Raw genomic sequence first — 25,574 nt, forward strand, 5'->3', positions numbered from 1 at the left:
CCATTATGCACTTTTAGCCAGATTCTCTAAGCTTCAAAAGTGATAATTTGGAGAGTGATAAACAGCTAGCCAATCAGCTCCTACCTGCCATGTCACAGACTGTGTTTGAAAAATGTCAGGCAGGAGCTGATTGGCTGGCTGTTTATCACTCTCCATTTGATCACTTTTGAAGCTTAGAGAATCTGGCCCTTTATTTGAATACACTTATTGACGTTTTCCTCAGTCTCTGAGTGCCGCTGTTTCTATCATACTCAGCATCTGTTACTTCAGAAGGCCCCGGAGCGGATGCCCATAGATGAGAGAGAGATAGAAAGAAAACAAAAGGTTTCACTTGTGGCATTTTTCTCAAGATGTATTTTGACTTATTTAAAGTCATACAATATCATTTTGCTGACCTATTATGTAACCAGCAGGGTTAGAACAAGCTTCCTGCCAATCAACCGGTATATGACCACTGCTGGAAAGGGGTTAAGCAAACCCCCAAAAATCAGTAGACAATCAGGACTGTGTGCCCCTCTGAGATTCCAGCTTCAGCTTTTCTTCTGAATAAATGTTTTTACAGCAAGAGCTTGAGAAATCTGTCATTACTTATTATTTTAAGCACCACTAAAGGTACATGTTAGGACAGACTAGATGGTCCAAGTGATTCTCCTCTACCATTAAGCTGCTCAAAATTTATATATATATATATATATATATATATATATATATATATATATATATATATATATATATATATATATATATATATATATTAGTACTAGCTGACCCACCCGGCGTTGCCCGGGACGACCTTGTGTTTTTTTTCTTTCTCAAAATTGCTGTAAAATGTTGTCGTATGCTGCATTTATGGCTCAAGATTGTAATTTATTAAAACCTCCACCATAATGTTAGAATGTGTTTGCATTGATACTCAATGCCAGCAATGAAATCAGGGGTGGTGTTATTGTTGTTTGAAACGCACCACTCCTGTCTTGATAGCTTGTGTGTGTTGATGAATTCCAAATCCACTCCTGAGATTTAGCACCTATCATGCATTTATTTTTGTGTGTTTGTGTGCGTTGTACTGTTTTTGTGTGTGTTGTAGTGTAAGTGGGTGTGTGTAATGTGGTGTGGTGTGTTGTATCTGTCCAATGTGTAAGTGTGTGAGGTGCGCTACATATAAATATGTGTGTGCAATTTGTCAAAGTGGAAATTTTGAAGTGGGGGTATGGTAAGGTATGCCGCCACTTAAAAGGGGGCATGTCCTTGAGTGTAGTGTACCATGCTGTATGCCCCTTGTACACATTATGCAAAACAGTAGTAGATCCCCTTACACTTGCCCCTTAATTATTATGCCATGCGGAAAGAGCCAAAATTCCCCTTATGCAACACAGAATGAGCAAAAAAATTCACATTATACCACCCAGAAAGAGCCAAAATTCCCATTATGCTACATAAATTGAGCCAAAATTCACATTATGCAACATGGATTGAGGCAAAATTCACATCATGACACCTGGAATAAGCCCAAATTAACATCATGCCTCCCAGGTTGAGCCAAAATTCACATTATGCCACACAGAAAGTGCCAAAATTCACTTTATGCCACACGGATTGAGCAAAAATTCACATTTTGCCACCCGGATTGAGCCAAAATTCACATTATGCAACCTGGATTGAGCCAAAATTCTCAATATGCAACATGGCGGGGTGACGCATGGACAGAGACGGGAGGGTGATACAGGGGCAGGGATGGCGGGGTGATGCAGGGACACCCCCCAGCAACCCCCCATCCCGCAATTCACGGCACCGCCCCCCCCTCCCGTGATTAGCAGCACCGCCCCCCCCGCAACCCCATCTCTTACAATTTGTGGAACCCCTCCCCGCGAGCCCCCTCCCGCCATTTGCAGACCCCCCCTGCGATTCGCGCCACCCCCCCGGATTAAATGGTCGGCACAAGCAAAACACTGACATGGCTATGGTCGACAATAAAAAAAGGTTGACGTGAGTTTTTAAAGGTTTATTTTTCATTTTTTTAATGTTTTCATATTCATTCTCATGTGTCGACATGGACATCAATGAAGTGCCACACTTATGTCAACATTTACATGTGTTGACCTTTCTGTGGTTTTTCGTGTGGCAATTTTTTTCCAGTGCCAACTTTATGCACATCAACCTAGACATCATCAACCAAGACGTATAATATACAACACCTGTTTTGTTTTACTGTAGGTGTTTTAAGTCAGATCTTTTACTGCTACTATTACTGTTTATGTAAATGAATTCTGAATGATAGCAACATCCTACCATTCTGCTACAAGAATGCTAAAAGAACCAACTAGGTGATTCATCGCGCCCTGTGCCCCCCCTCCCACAATTCGCGGACCCCCCGCGCCCCCCCCTTCCACGATTCACGGCTCCCCCTCCCGCGATTTGCAAACCCCCCTCCCACGATTCACGGCACCCCCGCACCCCTCCCGCGATTCACGCCACCCTCGCACCCCCTCCCACGATTCATGGACCCCGCAATCCCCCTCCCGCAATTCACTGACCCCCCACAACCCCCCTTCTGCAATTTGCGGACCCCCCCCTTCCTGCTCCCCCCCTCCCGCGATTTGCGGACTCCCGCACCCTCCCGCAATTCGCGGACCCCCGCCTCCCCCCTCCCGAAATTTGCAGAGCCCCCTGACCCCCTTCCGGCAATTCCATCCCTCAGCGGACATCCGCGACCCCGCTCCCGCATTTCACGTACCCCCGTGAGAATGGGGGATCCTGTACCGCCACAAGCAGGTGCCGCCCCTAGGTGGGAAATCCGGCCCTGGCTGCCGCGCTGCAGGTTCCCCCACTGCCAGAAGTGTCCCCACGGTCCTCTGCATCAGCGCCACAACTTTTATCAATGTCTTGCCCACATACCACTATTATACAGCCTCCTGCTCTCATGCACCTCCTTACTCCCTCCCAATGGGAGGAGACGCTCACCCACTGCCAGGAGCTGCATACTGTCCCCCCACCCTCCTCCAGTTCTAGGGATGCCCATCGACCATCAATGATTTCAAATCATCGATGGTTTATGACCAATGTTGAATACTTTTGCCATCGATGTGGGAGGACCAGATGGTTTCCCTACATTGATGGCAAAGAAAAAACGATCAAGTTTCAAATTTTTTTATGGTGCCGCGACATGGAGCATAGCTTCGCCCCCCCCCACATCCGATTGTCCCGCCACCGAGTTCTGATTGTCCCACGGCCTATTCAGTCAGATATAATGGATGACCAATAATAGCTACAACAATCGATGGTTATGCAAGTAATATTTTACTATTATTTTACTAAATCGCCATCAATGCCAACCATCGATGGCGTATGCACCAATGCCCATCCCTACTCTGCAACAGGCAAAAACCTTTACTACCCCTCATGCCCACACACCTCTATCACTGCCCTGCCTCCTGTTCTCCTGCCCCGTAACTTCCGCCAGTGGGGACCCGCTCACCCTGTGTTGGCCAAATTCCCCTATCATGCTTTACCACCCAGCCTCCTGCTCTCATGCACCCTAACTCCCACCCAGTAGGAGGAGACAATGACTCAGGGCCACCATCCTGTACTCCTATGCTGCCACGTTGGACCTTCACCCACTGGCAGAAGCTGCACAGTGTCCCCCACCCTCCTCTTTAGTCCCCCGTATGCCCACACACCCCTATCACTACCCAGCTTCCTGCTCTCCTGATCTGTAACTTCCACCACTGGGGAGTCACTGATGCTGTGCTGCCCACATACCCCTATCATGCCTCATAGCCCAGCCTCCTGCTCTCATGCACCCTAACTCCCACCCAGTAGGAGGAGACATTGACTCCGGGCCACCGTCCTGTACTCCTGTGTTGCCACGCTGGACCCTCACCGACTGGCAGAAGCTGCACAGTGTCCCCCACCCTCCTCTTTAGTCCCCCTTATGCCCACACACCCCTATCACTACCCAGCTTCCTGCTCTCCTGATCTGTAACTTCCACCACTGGGGAGTCGCTGACGTTGTGTTGCCCACATACCCCTATCATGCCTCATAGCCTAGCCTCCTGCTCTCATGCACCCTAACTCCCACCCAGTAGGAGGAGACACTGACTCAGGGCCACCGTCCTGTACTCCTGTGCTGCCACGCTGGACCAGTGGGAAGCCGCTGACTCAAAAACACCCTACTATACTATTGCACACACACACACCTAAACAACACGCACACCCCCCCACACACCCACAAATGTCACTGTGCCCTCCACACTATCAATGTACATCCTACTCTGTAACTGCTTTTTAATTAAACAAAACAATAAACACACCATACCTCCCAACTGTCACGATTTCCGCGGGAACGTCCCGAAATTCGGGGACGTTCCCGCGTCCCGCCCGGGGCCCGCCATTGTCCCGCGGTGGGGGGGACAGTTGGGAGCCCCCCCAGCTTGCCGAGAATAGACGCTGTGCGCATGCGCACAGCGTCTATTCAGCGCCGACGAGCGGCGAAAACCGGGGCGTGGCCGGAGTTCGCATAACCCTGTGAGGTCACGCCCTCTTTTCAGGAGGCCACGCCCCTTTTCGGGAGCGCGCTAACGTCCCGACCTCCCAACTTCAAAATTTGGGAGGTATGCACACACCCTTCCAAATCATATGCTCTCTATTTAACACATTTCACCTATAACTCAAGCTGCAATACAGGGCATCTTTCATACAATTGTAACCATATTTCTCACAATACAAACGTTCACAAATTAAGGGGGCGCGCAGGCAGTGCAGCCCCTTAGGACGGTGTGAATAGCGCCTGTAGGGCACGATGAATCACCTAGTCCCTAATTAAAAGTGCTAACATTTATTTAATATTTTCTCCGAAAAAGGTAGACCAGCATCCCAGGTTGAGGAATATATATTTTTTTTTTGCATGTGTTACACAAAATGCTATTATTTATTATTTCTTAGTGCATACAGAATTTATTGTAGGGTATTTTTCATATCTTATAATCATGTCCTCCCTCTGCCTGCCACATGACACACTCTACTCTGTGCGGCGCCTTCAGCTCCCGGCTCTCTCCCCAAAAGGGGGGTCAGACCGTCAGTGCGAGAGTGAGAGAATGACAGTCAGTCATGTGACCCGGATCCATGTTCCGCCAACACAAGTCTGTTTACATGACGTCACATCCGTCCTGCTGCACACACCCGGAAGCAGGGCGAAATTCCCACACGTTGCGTGGATGCAGAGTGGAGGTCTTGGCACCCGCAGCTGGCAGCAGGGGGTGTAAGTGTCCGGCTGACCCAGCAGCAGCTTGGTGGGCGGGAGGTTCTGTCACCCAGGGCGGAGGGCAGTGTGTGATGCCTAAACGTATGGGCAGAGGGCAGTGCTGGCAGTTAACAGGGCAAGCTGTCACTGTGCAGGTGTACAGGGAGAGGAGCTGTCATGCAGCCTGTACGTGTATCTCAGGGCACAGTGCTGACTGTTATGCTGTACCTAATGCTTATTACTGCTGCTCAGATGGTGGAAACATATGGAGCTATGTAAATACTTGGAGCGTAGGACAAAGTCTGATACCTTGCACAGGTAGAAAGAGCTCACAGGCGAGGAGTTTGTATCATTTTTGAGATTGTGTATGTGTGTGTGTGTGTGTGTATGTGTATGTGTATATATATATATATATATATATATATATATATATATATATATATATATATATATATATATATATATATATATATATATATATATTGCACAATTTCAGGTACTTCTTTACTTTCACGGCGCCAGCATGGCGCCGCGCGTCAGAGTCCCCTTGCGGGGCTCGCTTCGCTCGCCCACGCTGCGGGCTCGGTGGCTCGCTACGCTCGCCACGCTAATTAAAATCAACTCCATGCCAACATGGATAGTGGGGGTATGAACTATCCATGTTGGCATGGCGTTAACCCCGTTTATTTAACTTAATTAGTGGCGAGCGTAACCCGGAAGTACGCGCGGCGCCATGCTGGCGCCGTGAAAGTAAAGAAGTACCCAATTTCACATATGATACATTTGATACAAACTCTATAGTTATCTATCTGTATATATATATATAATTGTAGGTGGTACAAGCACTTATCTCCCCTATGTGGATAAAAGCACACTTATTTTAGATACAAAGATATCATGAATTATCTGTGCACATGGGGAATAATCTTTCCTGTCCTTTAGATCACAATCCCTCTTCTTCAGGGCTGCTGCTCCTCTCCAATCGTTTTAGTTCCAGGGACCGTTTGTTGATAATCTGTGAAACATAGGTTGCGAAGAGCACCTCCATGTGTTATCTGGTTTGTAGACCCTCCACCAGAGAATAGTGCACCCCAAAATTGAAGGTGTACCCTTTATAGTGGTATCCAACCACTTTTCAATGAGCATGTGCGATCACTCCAATGTCTCCTCTCCTCCCAAGACACTCCAACATATGAGATGGAAAGGATAGAGAACCTAGTGTAATATTGTAACACAGTTTAATAGTACAATTAGATGACATCTAAGTTGCCCGTACAGTGTAAATGCAAAGAATTGCTTATCTGGTGATCTACTTTACTAGTGTGTAATTATTACTGTCCCACATGTAAGCAGGATTATGCCTATACTCTGTGGAACCAGATTCAGAGCAGTTCATTTATCTGACCAGAACTGAAACCTAGATTATTTTTTCACTTCTAATATCTTATTGGGTAAATTACTCCAGAAGATGTATTCTAATTACCTATCACTATATAATGCTACCCCAGCATCCGTCACCTGACATATTTATGTGTTCCGCATCATTGCAGCCTTTGCAACACTCCCGTTTGTTTTGTTTCCTGTAGCACAGGTGAAGAAGTGGGGAGTCCTGGCCTAATCCGAAAATGTTGGAGTCTTACGTGACCCCAATTTTAATGAGCTATGTGAATCGATACATCAAGAATTTGAAGCCTTCAGACCTGCAACTGTCTCTTTGGGGCGGAGACGTTGTTCTTAGCAAGCTTGAATTGAAGCTGGATGTTCTTGAACAGGTAAAATAACACACACACACACACACACACACACACACACACACACACACACACACACACACGTATGTTGTATTAACTTATTTGTACACTATGTAACTGGAAGAAATCATCAGAATCACTTTATTTTTTCCAATAGCCACTGCTCCCACACAGTTTACATAGATAACCGACCAATACAAAGCAGGATCATTACATTGGGAGGGCATCAGGGTTTTATTTAGATTAGCGCAATGGGGTGGAATCGCTGACCTTGGATCTTTGAGTTTATTATGGAAATTGCTTGGGAGAAAAAAACTGTTTGTGTCTGTCTGTCCTCGCCAGTTGAGAGCTGCACCGTCTCCCAGATGGCAGCCTTCTGAACAAGTCCTGAGCAGGGTGGTTATTGATAATTCTTTCAGCATGTTTTGTAACCATTGACCTATACACGCCCTCAATCGCCGGGAGATCCGATCCTATGATTTTTTCCGCTGCTCTTACAATTCGCTGTAATCCATTCTTGTTATAAGCCGAGACCGAGCCATACCAGACTATGATTGAGGTACAGATCACAGATTGTATAATTGCAGAGTAGAAGAGCATCAGGAGTTCCTGCGGCAGTTTGAACTTCCTGAGTTGGTGTAGGAAGAACAGTCTCTCCTTGGCTTTTCCCACAATGCCATCGATGTTGGCCCACTTCAGGTCCTTGGAGCCTAGGAATCTGAAAATTTCCACTACCGATACTACACGACCTTCAACCGTTAGCGGGGGGAGTGTAGGGGGATTCTTCCTGAAGTCTATGATCACAGATTAAAATAAAATCAGTAGACTGATATGGCATTTGTCAAGGCCTGTCTTTGCAGATAGAAGCATTGTGCATTTTGGTTTGGGCAATAGAGATTTTAATTTATTTCGGGGCCTAAGAAAATACTGTCCAGTAGCAATGAAGTTAAAAGAGAGGGGGCAGGGCCATGCCTAGTTACAGATCCCCAGCTCAAAAGCACAGGGGAGCCTTTTAGAAAGTTGTGAGTCTCCAGAATGCATTAATTGCCGGATATCCCCGTATGCCTTCTGTTCCAGGTGCCCTAGGCTAATACACATGTAGCTCCCCTTGTAATGATGCGAAACACACGTGTATGGGCGCTCAGGTACTCGCCAGTCATACTGCCCATATGCATGTAATGAAGGTTATACAACTGGCATGTAGGACCTAATGCTTGTGGCGTGTGAAGGAGACTTTGGCTTTAGGCTGCCCAGCTGGCGCTGTAGCACAATATACATAAAGTAACGGTTCCATCAGTTGGCACAGCCATCTGGTAGTCAGTCACCTTAAGAACTTTACCCTCCACAATACATCAAGATGGGTGATAGCTAACAAGAATTACACATGGTATGTTGCTATGGGCAACCAGTTAGATACTATCTATTATCTTCTAGAAGCTGCTAAATAAATAAGAAGTAGATTCTAATTGGTTGCTTATAGCAACATCCCATGTGACATAAAACTCCCATCTGTAAATGTCCCCTTAGTAGTCAGATTTTAGGTTCTAGCTATACATGACTTCTGGATGTCTGTTCATTAATAACTAGCTGATGTGCCCGGTTTCAACCAGACAAAGGTTTTCGTGGTGGCTGCAAATAACTGTCAGTTTCAAGACCACCCAGTAGGTCATTCAACAGGTGCACAGGAAATATTAACCCCCATTAATCACATTTTCAAAGAACCGAATGGTTCTGTTGTGTGATTGGCTGGTGGTCATTTTTTCACATATCTCCGAATTGAAGCAACCAATACAATGCTAATATGTTTCTGCAAAGCCACAGGCCAAGATCTTTGTTTTAGTATATGCTCAGGCCAACGGCATCCTAAAAATAAGTCATGCATAGATGTTGTCCTTCTATTACGGTATTAATATAGAGATTATTTTTAAATAGTACTTTTCATGTAATAGAGCTCAAAGGGGATGCTTCCTTTCTACTTCTGTCACATCTGTGATGTGAGGTAACATAGTTATTACGGTTGAAAAAAGACGTTAGTTTATCGAGTTCAACCTATCTGACTTGTAACTACTGACTTGAGTAAGTCATATCTATAGGATTTCCGGTACTCTTTACCTAGAACGGCGCCCGTCGCGGGCATCGCGGGTACATTTATGCCTGCCCGCGACGCGACCGACGCGATGCCCGCGATTTTCCCATTGAAAACCATGTTAAACCTGAAAAATCGCGTCGGTCGCGTCGCGGCCGGCCATAAACGTACCCGCGATGCCCGCGACGCGATGCTCCCGATTTCCCATAGGAAGCAATGTTAAAAGCCGCGATGGACCCGATTTTAGTGTTAAATGCCTCAATCCACCCGATTTGGCCATAGAAATCAATGTTAAATGGGCCACAGAGCCCATTAACCCTTAAATGTCCCCCCAATTTTTGTACGCCACCCCACGATCCACGCCAACCCGAAGCGTGGCGAGCGCAGCGGTACGCGTCCTACGACCTTTTCATGCCCTACTATCCACGTCGGCGTGGAGTTGAGAATAGAATAGTGTGGCGAGCGCAGCGAGCCACCGAGCCCGAAGCGTGGCGAGCGCACGCGGATACCTTCACAGGTAAGCGCGTCCCCTCGCGGGCTTCACAGGTGTCCGTGGCGACCCGGACACCTGTGAAGCCCGCGAGGGGACGCGTCTACCTGTGAAGGTATCCGCGTCCCCTCGCGGGGCTCGCTGCGCTCGCCACGCTTCGGGCTCGGTGGCTCGCTGCGCTCGCCACACTATTCTATTCTCAACTCCACGCCGACGTGGATAGTAGGGCATGAAAAGGTCGTAGGACGCGTACCGCCGCCCCTCGCGGGCTCGCTGCGCTCGCCACGCTTCGGGTTGGCGTGGATCGTGGGGTGGCGTACAAAAATTGGGGGGACATTTAAGGGTTAATTGGGGCTATTTGGGCTCTGTAGCCCATTTAACATTGATTCCTATGGGAAAATCGCGGGCATTGAGGCATTTAACGCTAAAATCGCGGTCAATCAGGCTTTTTAACATTGTTCTCTATGGGAAAATCGCGGTAATCGCGGGTACCCGATTTTGATGTACCCGCGATTTACCCGCGATTTACCCGCGATGCCCGCGATTACCGCGATTTTACCCGCGATGCCCGCGATTTCAATCGTGGGCGCCGTTCTAGGTAAAGAGTACCGGATTTCCTTAGTGGCCAAAAATGTATCCAATTTTGATTTAAATTCATTAACAGTAGTTGCTGTAACCACCCCCATCGGCAATGAGTTCCAGAATGTTACTGCTCTAATGGTAAAGAATCCTCTTCTTAATTCAGTACAGAATTTCTTTCCCTCGAGCCTCAGTACATGCCGCGTGTCCTAAGTATAGGCCTGTTAGTGAACAAACCATCTCCCAGTTCCTTATGATTCCCATTCCTGTATGTGAACATACTAATCATATCACCTCTCAGCCTCTGTTTCTCCAATAAAAACATATTCAGCCTGGTTAACCTATCTTTGTATTCTAGTGATTCAAGACCTTTTACTAGCAAAGTCGCCCTTCTCTGTACCTGTTCCAATTAATTTATGTCCTTTTTAAGGTGCGGTGCCCAGAACTGAACACAATATTCGGTACTTGTTTCCTAGCATGGCGCCCGTCGGGTCCCATCGCATACCATAACTTAAGGTATGTGATGGGACCCGATCATACCCGTCCGACCCGATTTTCGGGCTTTAAAGACGTTTCCCGTACAATTAAAACATCGGTCGCATCGCATGCCATTGTAATGGCATGCGATGCGACCGACCCGATTTTTACATTGGACCCAATGTAAAAATGGTCCCTGAGATCCGATTTTACATTGGACCCAATGGTAAATGCCCCCCAGACCCAGAGTTTTAATTGTATAACCACCCTGATGGTTAATTATTATATCAAATGCCCCCCCATTGTTAACGCAATGCCACGGTCACCGTCAACCCGAAGCGTGGCGAGCGCAGGCGGTGCGCGTCCTCGGACCTTTTCATACTTCCACTATCCATGTAGGCGTGGAGTGGATTTTATATAGTGTTATAAGCGTGGTGAGCACACGCATAATATGTGTGAAGAAATGCGCGGGGCTCGCTGCGCTCGCCACACTATATAAGATCAACTCCACGCCGACATGGAAAGTGGGGGTATGAAAAGGTCGGAGGACACGTACCACCGCCCCTCGCATGCTCGCTGCGCTCGCCATTCTTCGGGTTGGTCGTGGCATGGCGTTAACAATGGGGGGAAGGGGGGCATTTGACATAGTAATTACCCATCAGGGTGGGTATACAATTAAAAATCAGGTCTGTGGGGGCATTTAACATTGTAATCAGCCATGAGGGTGGCTGTACAATTAAAAATCGGGTCGATTTGGTTTCTTACAATTGAAATCGGTGGCGCCGTGCTAGGAAACAAGTACCCAATATTCCAAGTGTGGTCTCACCAATGCGGCACTAAAGAGGCACTATCACATTAGCATCCCTTGAATCCATTCCCTTTTTAATGCATGCTAGTGCAGGGCCGGCGCCACCACTAGGCAGGACTAGGCATTTGCCTAGGGCGCCGGCCACTGGAGGGCGGTACTGAACCACCGAGGTACCATAGAGAGGTACCAGAAAGTAGGGAGCGGGGAGCAGGTAAGTATGTAATCCTCCTCCCCGAACCCCATCCCACCCGTTAATTAACGCTGCCCCCCGCGCCGCCCGCCGCCCGCTTCATGCTCCCCGCTGGGGGGATTGCAGCGCGGCAGTATCACCCGCACACCCCCCCCCCCAAATTCATCAACGTTAAACTGCATTTTCCACCTTTCCAGTTTAATTAAGTCACTTTGTAGTGTATCTACATCCTCTCCTGAGTTCATTACCTTACTCAATTTGGATGGGTACATTACCTGTGCGTATGGTAGCCCAATAATGGTAAAGCTCGTTTTCCTTCACATATCTAAGGGGGCGCCTCTAACCGTTACACATCTATGCAACAGAATCAGGCTGATGTCACAGACCCTCTTCGTTTTTCCTGACTCTCCCAGAAAACAGTCGATTACCACCTAAAAACAACAACTTTCTGTTGATCAACTTGCGAGGGACATGCGAATAGAGTAATCGCTAACATTTATCGCTGTTTGGCCTCGCGCATGTGCGTTACGATTCGTACCCATGTGCATTCATTCGATAATTGATCGCCTTGTGAATTCGCACAGCAGCGATCAAGTCTGAATAACACCCTATGGGGCAGATGTATTAAGCCTTAACAAGAGAGAATGGCAAGGGTGATAAAGCGAGATAAACGTCCAGCCAATCAGCTCCTTACTGACTTTTTTTTCAAATGCAGCCTGTAACATGACAGTTGGCAGGTGATTGGCTGGGCGTTTATCTCTCCTTATCACCCTTGGATTTATCTCTTGTTAAAGCTTAATACATCTGCCCTATTGTACCATATTTTTCATCACATACTGTCGACTTCAATAGAACGCACAATATTTATCATTAGACAAACTTAAGACAGTTTACCTAGCCGGTGATGAAAATGAAGGATAGGCATTATATTTAAAGACCAAAGCTTTGAAGCTGTTATGCCCATGTTTACAGTTGTGTGATTCCTTCATTATCAATCCTTGCTTTTTATTGCTGGCTAGATAATATGTCTAGTAGAGTTTGTTTTATGTTAAATAATATGGGTGCTCTCAAAATAAGGGTGCAATATTGACGTCTACAGTAATGTCTCTCTGTGCTAAAAAATGCTCAGTCCTATAGACAGACTGTCTGGTACATGAGTAAAGAATATTCATTTTGTTATTTAATAGTGTGTTTGTGTTCGCTGTAGAATAGATGCCAGATGAGCATTTGTGTCCGTCCATCCATCTCAGCATAACGCTGGAATGCCAGGAGCAATTTACGCCAAAGTTGGTACACATATGACTTACAATCTGAAAAAATAATAATACTGTGGGGCTAAAACACCCCTAGCATCCCCATGGGGGTCACAAAAAGGAGTCCGTCCACTTCACAAAGTGGGTAAGGGAAGCAACATATGGCAAATTTGCATAACATAGAGGGGGTAGAGGACATTGATTGGGTTCGGATTAGGTTCACAGACACTAAGGGGGTATTCAATGTCAGGGTCACGGCAGTCGAGCTTGCTTGACCGCCGTGACCCAGTCCCGTTCTCGGTCAGCTCGACCGAGAACACGCAGGCAGGATACAATGTCCCGCCTGCCGGGGAGCGAAAAGGGGGCGTGGCCGCGAGTTGCGGCCGGGAAGAGGTGAGCTGCAGCCGGCAGCTCGTCACTTCCCGGCTGTTCTCGGCAGAACGAGCCCGACAGCTAGTGATGTCGGGCTCGTTCTGCCGAGATACCCTGCTCAATGCTGTCGGGGAAGACAGTATTGAATAGGGCCCGGCGGGCATCTCCCCGATGGGAGGTGCTCGCCGGAGATTGAATATCCCCCTTAGACCCTGAATCCCGACACCACTGGGGGCCCAAAAAGGGGTACGACCGCTACAAAGCGGGTCAGGGATGCAAGATAGGGCAGAATCGCCTAACATAAAGGGGGTAGAGGACATGGGATTTAAGAAAAAAAAACAAAAACTTTGGTCTGGTGCGGGAGCCCACCACAGACAGGTGTATGCCGGTGAGGGTTGGGATCGCTGGGTCTGCAGCAAGTTGGTCGACATGGGTCTAGGTTGACATGGGTTTAGGTCGACACAAGCAAAAGGTCGACAGTCTAAAGGTCAACATGGTGTTTTTCACTGTTTTTGACCCGAATGTCGACACAGTCAACATTGACACAGTTTCCAGTGCAACGCATCCCCTCGCAATGCTTCGGGCACGGTGCCTCGCCGGGCTCGGCACACTATCTTATTCTCCCACCACGCCCTAGTGGATGGTAGGGCATGAAAGACGCCTGCTGGCACATGTCGGCTCAAAAAACAGTGAAAAAGCCCATGTCGACTCCCTGTCGACCAACTTGCTGTAGACCCAATGATTGTATCCCGCTGGTGACACCATGGGCATGGTGAGCAGTTAGGCTTAAACAAAAGTAAGTTCAAGTAATGCTAAATATATATATATATATATATATATATATATATATATATATATATATATATATATATATATATATATATATATATATATATATATATATATATATATAAATATAAATATATATACAGCGGCTTGAGGCTCCGGCACTGCTGGATCCCCCGTGGGGAATACTGGGCTCAGGTGCCTTCCTGTGAGGCGATGCTCGGTAGATACAGACGGAAGGAAAGAGGCGGCACTCTGAGGCTTGTTTAATTGTTTATCACAAGCCTCAGAGTGCCGCCTCTTTCCTTCCGTCTGTGTATATATATATATATACACATCGTACAGTTCCAACAAGTGACTGGCACTCCAGAAGCAATGATAAATAACCTGTATTGAAAAAAGTGACAATGTTTCGGGCGTCAGGACACAAAAACCTAGGCCCAACCTGCGAGTGGGCATGATAATAGATGGCAGATGCCAGGTGATGGTGTCCACACCATTATATTTTAGGTGCATGTTTTTGGGTAGCGATAACTAGGCTAAGGAAAAAAAAATGTAGAAAACCATTTCTCCCCTTTGTGGTTTATTGTTTTCCCTGTACAATTCCCAGCTATGAAGCGGCTAACATTCGCAGCAGGAAGTTTGCACCTTTAGAGGTAATATCCATCGTTCTGCCAGCCGCGCTTGTGTTTGGTTTGGTGGCAGCGGTTGTAGAGCGGCTCTCTACATTAGATGGATGTCAGCATGTACAGAGCGCACGCTCCTAATGAGAGTAAGCAGATTGTGCAGAGGAACAGAGCACTTTGGAGCCTGCACGCAGGGCTGGGTGCACTGAAAGCCGTCTGAGGGATCAAACCTGTGTTATTTTAGACGGCAGGAGGGAAACTGGACTTTTAAACCGTTCTAGATAAGGTACTAGACATAACATTTTTAATAAGGATTATGCTGTGTGGGAGCCAAAGTAAATTTCCATAGTGAAATGCACTCAATTCTCATTTCTATAATAAGATAAATCAAAATTAGGTTCCAACAGTTTTCTCCAGTGCACCCAGAGCAAATTATATCCTTGTAGAACTCTATTGCTCCCAGGCAGGTATCCGTAACCCATTTGTGGCTTAAGTGATTTAAGTTTTACGGTCTCTAACCTTTAAGGATATTGAATTATAATGTACCGGATTTCCGTGAGTTTAAATTGAATCGTTCTAGTACAAGGACCTTCACTGGGACATTAAAAAAAAAAAAAATATATATATATATATTGTACAAAAAAAAAAATCTTAAATTGTAATTGTTCCAGTTATAGAAAGCAGAATTTGAAAATACGGTACTGTAGGAACGATTTTATTTTTGTAACCACCGCATTTAGGGGTTGATGGAGGACCAAGCCGTAGCGTAACTTTCATGATTACACACTTACCCAGAACGGTGTGCAAGCCACTATGCCTCCTGTATACTATGCCTCCTGTATACTATGCCTCCTGTATACTATGCCTCCTGTATACTATGCTTCCTGTATACTATGCTTGAGCCGGGTTGGAGCAAGTAAGTGGCCTCCTAACATAATGAACCACATGAGTAAGGGCAGGATCATGTAATCGCAAACATATGTAGACTTACAAAAAGACACTCTGGGAAAGCAAGGGCCCATATAGAAATATGGAGGATTCTTTCGGTACTTGTGTAATATCTGGGCACCCGATATTTTCATCGGGTCAGAAAAATCGGGTCCATCGCATGCAACCAAATCACATGCGATGGACCCGATTTTTACATTGGATCCAATGTTAAATGGTCCCTGAGACCCGATTTTACATTGGGTCCAATGTTAAATTCCCCCCGGACCCCATTTTTTATTGTATACCCACCCTGTTCATACCCCCACTATCCAAGTGGGCATTGAGTTGATTTTTTATAGTGTGGCGAGCCACCGAGCCCGAAGCGTGGCGAGGGGACACGGAATACATGTTAAGTAATCCGCGGGGCTTGCTGCACTCGCCACACTGGGGGGCATTTAACATTGGACCCAATGTAAAAGCGGGTCTCGGGGACCATTTAACATTGGATACAATGTAAAAATCGGGTCCATCGCATGCGATGCGATGGACCCAGATTTTTCTGAAAAAATTGGGTCCATCGCATCTGATTGTATGCCTTAAGTTAAGGCATACAATCAAAAAATTGGGCTCCCAGATATTACACAAGTACCATTCTTTCTGCTGTATTACAATGATTTCAGCATTTTAATTGAGTTGTGTTAAAAGTTAAATTCTATGTTGTGTCTTGGGACACATGTGCTACTATTGCTGACTGGAACCCATGTTGCTTGCAGTTTAAAGTCTATGGCAGTGGTTCCCAAACATTTTTGAACCACGGCACCCTAGACTATCAGAATATTTTTCAAGGCACCCCTAGGTCAAAAGTTTCTTGTTGATAAATTTAGAAAAAATATAAAATTAAGTAAATTGTGTTTATATATCAACCTTAGTATCAATTATGTAGTGAGGAACAATATTTGCTTTTGCTTGCCACATATTTCATGATTGGCAGCCACAAACTCTTGTTTTTCCTATTGAATTTGTCCTAGACCACCAATCTAAGGCACCCCTGCAAGTGTCTCGAGGCACCCCAGGGTGCCTAGGCACACACTGGTCTATGGGCTTTATTTCCTGGAAGGTTGGAGGTGGCCATAGAAAACGGCATTCAGTCAGTGTAGAGCAGGGGTGGCCAAACCGGTCCTCGAGATCTACCAACGGTCCACGTTTTCCAGGTCACCTAGCTGGTGCACAGCTGTAGTCATTACAAACGGTCACATTTTAAAACCTGCTGCATTCATTCCTACGATAGATCCACAGGTTGCCTGGAAAACATGCACCATTGGTAGATCTTGAGGACAGGTTAGGCCACCCCTGGTGTAGAGTCATACTGGGCCTTACATTGACTGTAGTGCCATTTTTAAATTTACACCTCTATCCCAACAGGAAGTGTAGACACTCAAAAGTTGCCCCTTCTTAGATAACGCCGTATGTGTAATAAATAAATAATAATAATAAAAAAAAACATTTCCATATCCTGTACCCCAAACCCTATGATGTAAATAAATGTCCATAGAGAAATATAAATCTGTTTGTGAGCAAAGGTCATTGTGTTCTTTATAGATTCTATCTATTTTTTTTGTGAATTTTGTGTGAAATTAGAAAAAAATTGAAATTTTATTTATATGGTGTAGTACCTTACAGAATACATCAGCAGAAGCCATATGGAAAAAACAGGGAAGAAAAGAGACTTAAGGATGAATCCTAGGGGCAGCTCACCGCCTATGTATACATTAGCGGGTTAATTGGATTGACTCCTCACAGTATAAAACATTGCAGAACATTGACTACAAGGCTTATAACCTTTTTTGCATCAGCTGGTGTAATACCCAATTCTGCTGAACCCATAAGAGAGTGGTGCAAAGGGCAGTGTGATGATATCAAGGGGTATATAGGGCAGTGGGATGATATCAAGGGGTATATAGGGCAGTGGGATGATATCAAGGGATGTACAGGACAGTGGGATGATATCAAGCGGTGTATAGAGCAGTGGGATAATATCAAGGGGTGTATAGAGCAGTGGGATGATTTTGGGGTGTATAGGACAGTGGGATGATTTTGGGGCGTATAGGGCAGTGGGACGATATTGAGGCGTGTATAGGGCAGTGGGATGATTTCGGGGTGTATAGGGCAGTGGGATGATTTCGGGGTGTATAGGGCAGTGGGATGATTTCGGGGTGTATAGGGCAGTGGGATGATTTCGGGGTGTATAGGGCAGTGGGATGATTTCGGGGTGTATAGGGCAGTGGGATGATTTCGGGGTGTATAGGGCAGTGGGATGATTTCGGGGTGTATAGGGCAGTGGGATGATTTCGGGGTGTATAGGGCAGTGGGATGATTTCGGGGTGTATAGGGCAGTGGGATGATTTCGGGGTGTATAGGGCAGTGGGATGATTTCGGGGTGTATAGGGCAGTGGGATGATTTCGGGGTGTATAGGGCAGTGGGATGATTTCGGGGTGTATAGGGCAGTGGGATGATTTCGGGGCGTATAGGGCAGTGGGATGATTTCGGGGCGTATAGGGCAGTGGGATGATATCGAGGGGCGTATAGGGCAGTGGGATGATATCGAGGGGCGTATAGGGCAGTGGGACGATTTTGGGGTGTATAGGGCAGTGGGACGATTTCGGGGTGTATAGGGCAGTGGGATGATTTCGGGGTGTATAGGGCAGTGGGATGATTTCGGGGTGTATAGGGCAGTGGGATGATTTCGGGGTGTATAGGGCAGTGGGATGATTTCGGGGTGTATAGGGCAGTGGGATGATTTCGGGGTGTATAGGGCAGTGGGATGATTTCGGGGTGTATAGGGCAGTGGGATGATTTCGGGGTGTATAGGGCAGTGGGATGATATCGAGGGGCGTATAGGGCAGTGGGACGATTTTGTGGTGTATAGGGCAGTGGGATTATATCGAGGGGCGTATAGGGCAGTGGGATGATATCAGAAATGCCGCCCTTTCCATTAGTGACTGCTGTCTGGGTAATCCCCGGCCTTATGTTAATCATCTTTTGCTGTTCTATTTCATCAGGAACTGAAGCTGCCATTTACGTTCCTCAGTGGGCACATACATGAGTTACGGATCCACGTGCCATGGACAAAACTTGGGTCAGAGTCTGTTGTGATCACCATCAACACTATGGAGTGCATCCTGAAGCTGAAGGACGGGGCACAGGTACATCCTAAAGTTGCATTCATATGCACTGCTTTATAATACGGTTCCAGCGAATAGCCGACATATCGCCAGCGTGTATACAGACAATGTCTGTGAATTACATCGTTCAGTCATGCAGCGTTGGCTGTGCAGCACAGCCGATGGATGACATTTATATAGATATATCGGTCCGCCTGGCAGTGTGTACGTGTATGGGCAGTCCACTGACAACCCATACACTGGCTGCAAGGAATAATGTCACTTCCTGTCCAACTGTGATGATAACATGTTTAGTGACCGATCAGAAAGTGTAGATTATTTCCTGCATTGACAGATGTGTCAGTGCAACATCTGGTTCATCAGCCTCTTGCTGCATTGTGTACTAAACATTACAGTTTTTATTTTGTTTTAATGCTTTTTAAGTGGGTTATATATTGCCATCTGTAGTGTCCTGCTGTGGTGCTTTGTTTGATAGAGTTTAAGTCTGTTGGTGATCCTCAACCTGATGTTAAAATGAGCACGGTTCACATAGCATTTTTTTTTCGTTCTTTGATTTGCTTAGATATGAGCGAATACAGTTGCAAGAAAAAATATGTGAACCTTTTGGAATTACCTGGATTTCTGCATAAAATGTGTTCTGATCTTCATCTAAGTCACAACAATAGACAAACACAGTCTGCTTAAACTAATACCACACAAACAATTATATGTTCTCATGTTTTATTTAACACACCATGGAAACATTCACAGTGCAGGGTGGACAAAGTATGTGAACCTCTAGTCCATGCATGTCCAAACTATGGCCCTCCAGCTGTTGTGAAACGACAAGTCCCATCATGCCTTGCCACAGTTTTGCTATTTTGGAATGCTAGAAGTATGGCAAGGCATGCTGGGGTGTGTAGTTTCATAACAGCTGGAGGGCCACAGTTTGGACATGCCTGCCCTAGTCTAATGACTGCTCCAAGAGCTAATTGGAGTCAGGAGTTGGCCAACCTGGAGTCCAATCAATGAGACAAGCATGGAGGTGTTGGTTAAAGCTGCCCTGTCCTATAAAAAAACACGAGAAGATAGGAGGGACTAGCACAGACTCCCGGTAGGATATATCACATTACAAATTTTAGAACCAACATATTATAAATCACTGGATCTAATGTCCCTAATAGTTTCTTTGTTGGTGGTGCTCCCTTGAGTCACAATTTACTATGTATCACAAAGGAAGAAAAAAAGGGGTGACTCTTTTTGTCGGGGCACTACTTAATATAATTCTTTCAGAATTTACTGACTTCACCTTATTGTCATATACAATGGGGAGAGACTATTACAAGAAAAAGATTTATAGTTTTTTCTTTTTTGGATGCAGTGATAGTGTACGTGAATATATAACAATTTTCAATTGTATTCTTTATCACAAATTCACAAATTAATGTGAATGTATCAGCCTTGATCACTTCATGGTCTCAATAGAGGGATATCATCCCATGAGGCATCAGATGGCCTGGCTGATTTTTTGATGAAGTGACAATACTGAAATTTAATATAAGTGCAAATATAACAATGTGTAATCAATTATTGATTATAGTGAATTAAAAATTAATAAAAACGGCGAAATATCTGTTTGTCAGGTGCTTTGTCACAGAGGGATTACCACAGCATATAGTTCTGTGATATATAAAGGTAAATACCTAAAATTTAATGGTGCTTTAATTCATGAGGGTTTAGCCAGAGAAAGATATCAATAGATAGAAATTTTAGCTGATTTCCCTTAGTCTCCAATCTTGCCTACTTTCTGGCCGTGTGTCTCAAGGACAGTGAACGGACCAGATGAGGAATGGATTATGTGGAGACCTGTGGTTGGATCAGTGAAGGAAGAAGATAAGGGGTATAGGGATCTGCTGTTGGAAACCGGATCCAGTTTCACCCCTGATAGTTCAACCAGTGCAGAGGATCACCCTGTCACCGGGACCAATGAGAGTCCCTTAGGTAAAGGAGATATCATACACCTAGTTCTTACCATTATTATACACCATATAATGTGCCCTTCACTTATACACGAAAATTAATTATATGTATTTATTTCTAAGTAGGCGTATTGCATCCTAGCCACAGGTATGTTGGAATCAATCGCTACAATGTATATGCTCTGGCATCAAAGGTCAGCCTATCTATGCATAGTATCCATCACACAATAAATTGGGTAGTTCTGCGACTTGTCTCTATTAATAATGCATCCTCCACTTAAACAATGAATTTTTCCTCTCAATAGATATATTATATCACAGCCACATATATAATGGAGTCAGTTGCTACAAAATGTCTGCTCTGGCATAGGAGTCAGTTGCTACAATTCATCTGCTCTGGCATATGAGACCAATCCATTAATACATTGTATCCAGCATATCATGAGCTGGATCAATTTCAGCAACTTAGCTCCAGCGATAGTAAGAAAAAATCAAAGCTATAATGCATCTGCTCTGGCATAAGAGACCAATCCACCAATACATTGTATCCAACACATCACAAGCTGGATTTGATTTCAGCAACTTAACTCAAGCGATAATAAGAGAAATCAAAGCAAAAGAAAATCAAAGTAAAAAAGAATTTTTTGATACTTAGACATATTCGCTGGATCATCCTTCTTGCACCAGATTTCCCATCTGTGACATAAAGCCCCGATACTGGACGCGCGTTTCGCCTGGAGGCTTGTTCACCAGTACATAATAATGGCTGAATAGCGTGTACTTATACTACCACTCTTTCGCGGGTATTTACACCTCCCGTTTGATTGGCTCTTTGCCTCTATCCCAGCAGCTATTCTATTTGCCGCTTTAAATGTCACTCAATATAGAAATAGATTCTATTGGGCTGCGGTCCCGTCTGCAGCTGAGACGCACAGCCACTCCCCCTCTGTGTATATTGCGTCTCCGTCGGTACTATGACAACGGATGGCGTCCCCGCGTAATCAGCTATCATTCAGACACGTGGGTGCGTCATCAGCTGATACGCATAGCCTTTCCTCATCCATGTATATCACGTCTCCGTCTGTATCCTAGCAACGGACGGCGTCCCTGCATAGTGGGCTGTCGTTCAGACACGTAAGTGCTCTGACGTGTTTGTTCCTCCCCTATCAAGCAGGTTTCATTCATGGCTAATATTTTACTATCGGGCATTGTACGTAGTTCTTTCATTGTGACAAGTGTTTGCATATTCGCACTACTTAAAGTTAAGTGAAGGGTAACCTAATAATAGATATAGTTGCCTGGGAAACGATCTAACTCAGTTGGTTCCAAAATAGAAGGGGACTTACTACAGTGAGTTCTCCCAGCCTCTACCTTTTGCGGATATAATTATGTCATTCAAATAGTCTATAATACCCTGTTCGGACTGATTTCTAAGTCAAAACTGTTTATATCCAGTGCTAATTTATATCATATTAATAAGAGCACATTACATGATTATCTCGTTATATAATTGCACTCTATAGTAATGATAATTATAATGGATTTAATTTAATTAGATATTTGACCAGTATCGAAACAATATATCCACAAAAATTATTTCATACAGAAATATATTGAAATTAAGGAAGTAAAAAATTTTTTTTATATATATATATATATATGAGGGTAGAAAAATTGTGAATCAACGTGAAATAAATATGAAAAATAATATAAAAAAAGGGAGTGAAGTGTAAAATAAATAAAGATAAAAATAGAGAGATAGTCTATCCATATTCAATCCGACCTATAACGGATTTGTTACAAAAAAAGTGTTTTTGATATACAACCATTAAGAATGTGTTGAAAATTGGAGTGTGAAGCGTAGATGTGTGGAATTTTAATGTTCCACTAATCTGAGCCTCCTAGTGATAGTGCATATCTCTATAACGAGATAGGTGATATAAATATTTTTAAAGAAATTATTCGGTGAAAAGAGGGTGCTTGGAGGTATAAAGAGTACCCCTCTAGTGATTTGTTATAAGTTTGCATACTGATCAGATTTTTTATGTTGGATAATTATCCATCCATTATTGTATTTTTAACAGCTTATACAATGTGAACTTTGATATATTGTCGGTTGTTAACAGAGGTATTTACAGGAATACTTGATAGTTTATGTATTCATTTAATCCTGACGGTGAGAGGGCATCTAGTTTAAATGTCCACTCACTTTCTCGCTGTAAGAGGTTCTTCTGGAGATCTCCCCCTCTAATTCTCAGTTTTATTCGCTCCAGGCCTATAACCTGAGTTCCCTTGAATGAGTTTTTGTGATGGCAGTGATAATGGCGTGCCACTGATGTCAATTTCTTAAATTTAGCTATGTCAGAGATGGAATTCCGTACTGTCCCCACGTGTTCTAATATTCTTTGTTTCAGAGCTCTGGTTGTCATACCTACATATTTCATTTTGCAGGGGCATATAATACAATATATAACCCCTGTTGAGTTGCAATTAATGAATTGTTGGATTTGAATCTTGTTGCCATATTTGTCTTCCACTTCTCCACATTTATGCATATATTCACATGCTTTACAGCTCCCACAAGCAAAGGATCCCTGTGCAATATCTGGTTTTTGAGTTTTTTTGTAGTGGCTATGGACTAATTCGTCCCGTAGATTTTTAGAACGGCGCCAACTCATGGCTTCTCTGGGGTCAAGTACTTTGGAAAGGTCCTCATCTAGTAGTAGGACTATAAAAAAACACACCAGTTTTGAGTTTGCTGTTCTCAAGAGCCATTGCCTGATGTGAACCATGCCTTGCACAAAAGAACTCTCAGAAGTCTTACGATTAAGAATTGTTGACTTGCATAAAGCTGGAAAGGGTTACAAAAGTATCTCTAAAAGCCTTGATGTTCATCAGTCCACGGAAAGACAAATTGTCTATAAATGGAGAAAGTTCCGCACTTTTGCTACTCTCCCTAGGAGTGGCTGTCCTGTAAAGATGACTGCAAAGAGCACAGCGCAGAATGCTCAGTGAGATGATGAAGAATCCTAGAGTGTCAGCTAAAGACTTGAAGAATTCTCTGGCACATTCTGACATCTCTGTTGACGAATCTATGATATGTAAAACGCTAAACGTGAATGGATTCATGGGGGGACACCACAGTGGAAGCCACTGCTGTCCACAAAAAACATTGCTGCACGTTTGACGTTTGCAAAAGAGCACCTGGATGTTCCACAGCAATACTGGAAAAATATTCTGTGGACAGATGAGAAAGTTGAGTTGTTTGGCAGGAACACACAACACTATGGGCAATATTCAATGCTCCCGATTCACCGCTGTTTTCGTCAAGTCATGCTGTTTTTACTCCTTGCGGTGAATCATTTTCACTGAAAATATGATTCACCCTATTCAATGTTCACTGTTCGCCGAAAGCGAACAGTAAATGCCGGCCAGTTCTAGATTTCATGCTCGCTGCAATTCGCTGGTGTATTGCAATGGGGTTTTCACTGTGATTCGCCAAGAGTGTATTCAATGTTAGGATGGAGAACTGCTTTCAGCATGATTTTCACCATGGTTCACAGTTTTGCATTCGACATCTTTTTCAGGTGAACTGGAATGTAGACTTTAAAAAAAAAAAATATATATATATATATATATTTTTTTTTTGGTGTAAAAATCAGTAATTTTATTCTGGGAAGGGGCATGCTATATTTATTTTTTTACACATTCGCCAGCAGGGGGCGGGGAGACACTCATTAAATATTCACTTCACACTGGTCCCGCTCATTACATATGCAGGAGCAGGACCAGTGCAGCGGCTCCCTACCCGCGTCCCCTGCCAGCTCTCCCTGCTTCTGCTGCCTGTGTCCCCGGGAGACCCCCCCCCCACATTCCGGCACTGGCAGGGAGGCTTCCATCTCCCTGCTGCAAATTAAAAATCGCCGTCAGGGGCAGCGAGCCCCTGAGGCGTTGAATAGGGTGAGAGGCAGGGCTGGCAGCGAAGGCTCCAGCCCTCCGGAACCCTGCGAATGTGCAGGATTCGCTGCGCACATTGAATACCTGCCTATGTGTGGAGATAAAAAGGCCCAGCACAGCAACATCAAAACCTCATCCCACATACTTTTTTTTTGCATCTGTATACTGGTCTGGTCAATTCCTGTACCGATTATTGGTTGTAGTTTATGGGTCTGATTCTGAATTTGGCGCGAACAATATCCTGGAAAACCACGCTGTGCTGCAGCTAATACAATTAAAAGCGATGCATTTAGATTTGAGAGGGTTTTGCCTAAATTCAATTCTAAATCAACATAATTCTTCTTATTTTGGCTACATGCAGAAACAGCCAGTATTTACCCTTCTTGTAAAAAATAAATAAGGAAAATGTGTTAGCACCGCTTGGCTTGCTGCTTGCTTTGTGCAAATACTTGATTAGCAGCTTCCCTGCCTTCAAGGACACCTGTTGTGGAGGTACAGTATGTAGTGCGGTCTGGCCAAGGTCCAGGATGATATTACACTCTCAATCTATATAGAACAATTTGGCAAATATAGTGCAAGTACACAAGCTTGACTTGGCGTTGCCTTTTCACAACTACTATATCCCAGGGCAGAGCTGTGTTCTCCCAGTATGACACCATAGGCCCAGCCATAACTTCCCTCTTGCGTTATCTTTCCCGCTTGGCTTTACGGTGGTCACCTTTCCTCAATCCCAGCTCTGTGGAGCATTCAAATAAGTCGGAGAGTCTTGTAGCCGCGCACTACTGCGATTTTAGTCTGATATCACCTAATTCCAAAGCATCGGGGTGAGAAATAGGGTGACATTGGGCAAATTGCATGTGTTTTAAATCCTCTCTCATCTGCTGTGCGG

The 25,574-nt window shown here is 44.8% G+C and overlaps 1 protein-coding gene across 6 annotated transcripts in view; it reads left to right on the plus strand.

Annotated features, from left to right (window-relative positions):
* Nucleotides 1–5,133: 5,133 nt before the first annotated feature.
* The window catches only part of VPS13B (vacuolar protein sorting 13 homolog B), a 790,826-nt gene continuing 770,385 nt past the window's right edge, over nt 5,134–25,574 (plus strand). For 4 of the 6 annotated variants that reach the window (XM_083186990.1, XM_083186987.1, XM_083186991.1 and 1 more), the window contains exons 1-3: nt 5,140–5,257; nt 6,826–7,011; nt 18,648–18,791. In XM_083186990.1, the coding sequence (XP_083043116.1) occupies nt 6,865–7,011; nt 18,648–18,791 (291 nt within the window). In that variant the 5' untranslated portion in view covers nt 5,140–5,257; nt 6,826–6,864. Of the gene's footprint in view, nt 5,258–5,421; nt 5,558–6,825; nt 7,012–18,647; nt 18,792–25,574 lie in introns of those variants that run through there. The other 2 variants (XM_083186988.1, XM_083186989.1) reach the window with 2 other exon arrangements.

Source organism: Crinia signifera, chromosome 5 (genome assembly GCF_055691185.1).
Source record: "Crinia signifera chromosome 5, ASM5569118v1, whole genome shotgun sequence".
Taxonomy (NCBI): domain Eukaryota; kingdom Metazoa; phylum Chordata; class Amphibia; order Anura; family Myobatrachidae; genus Crinia; species Crinia signifera.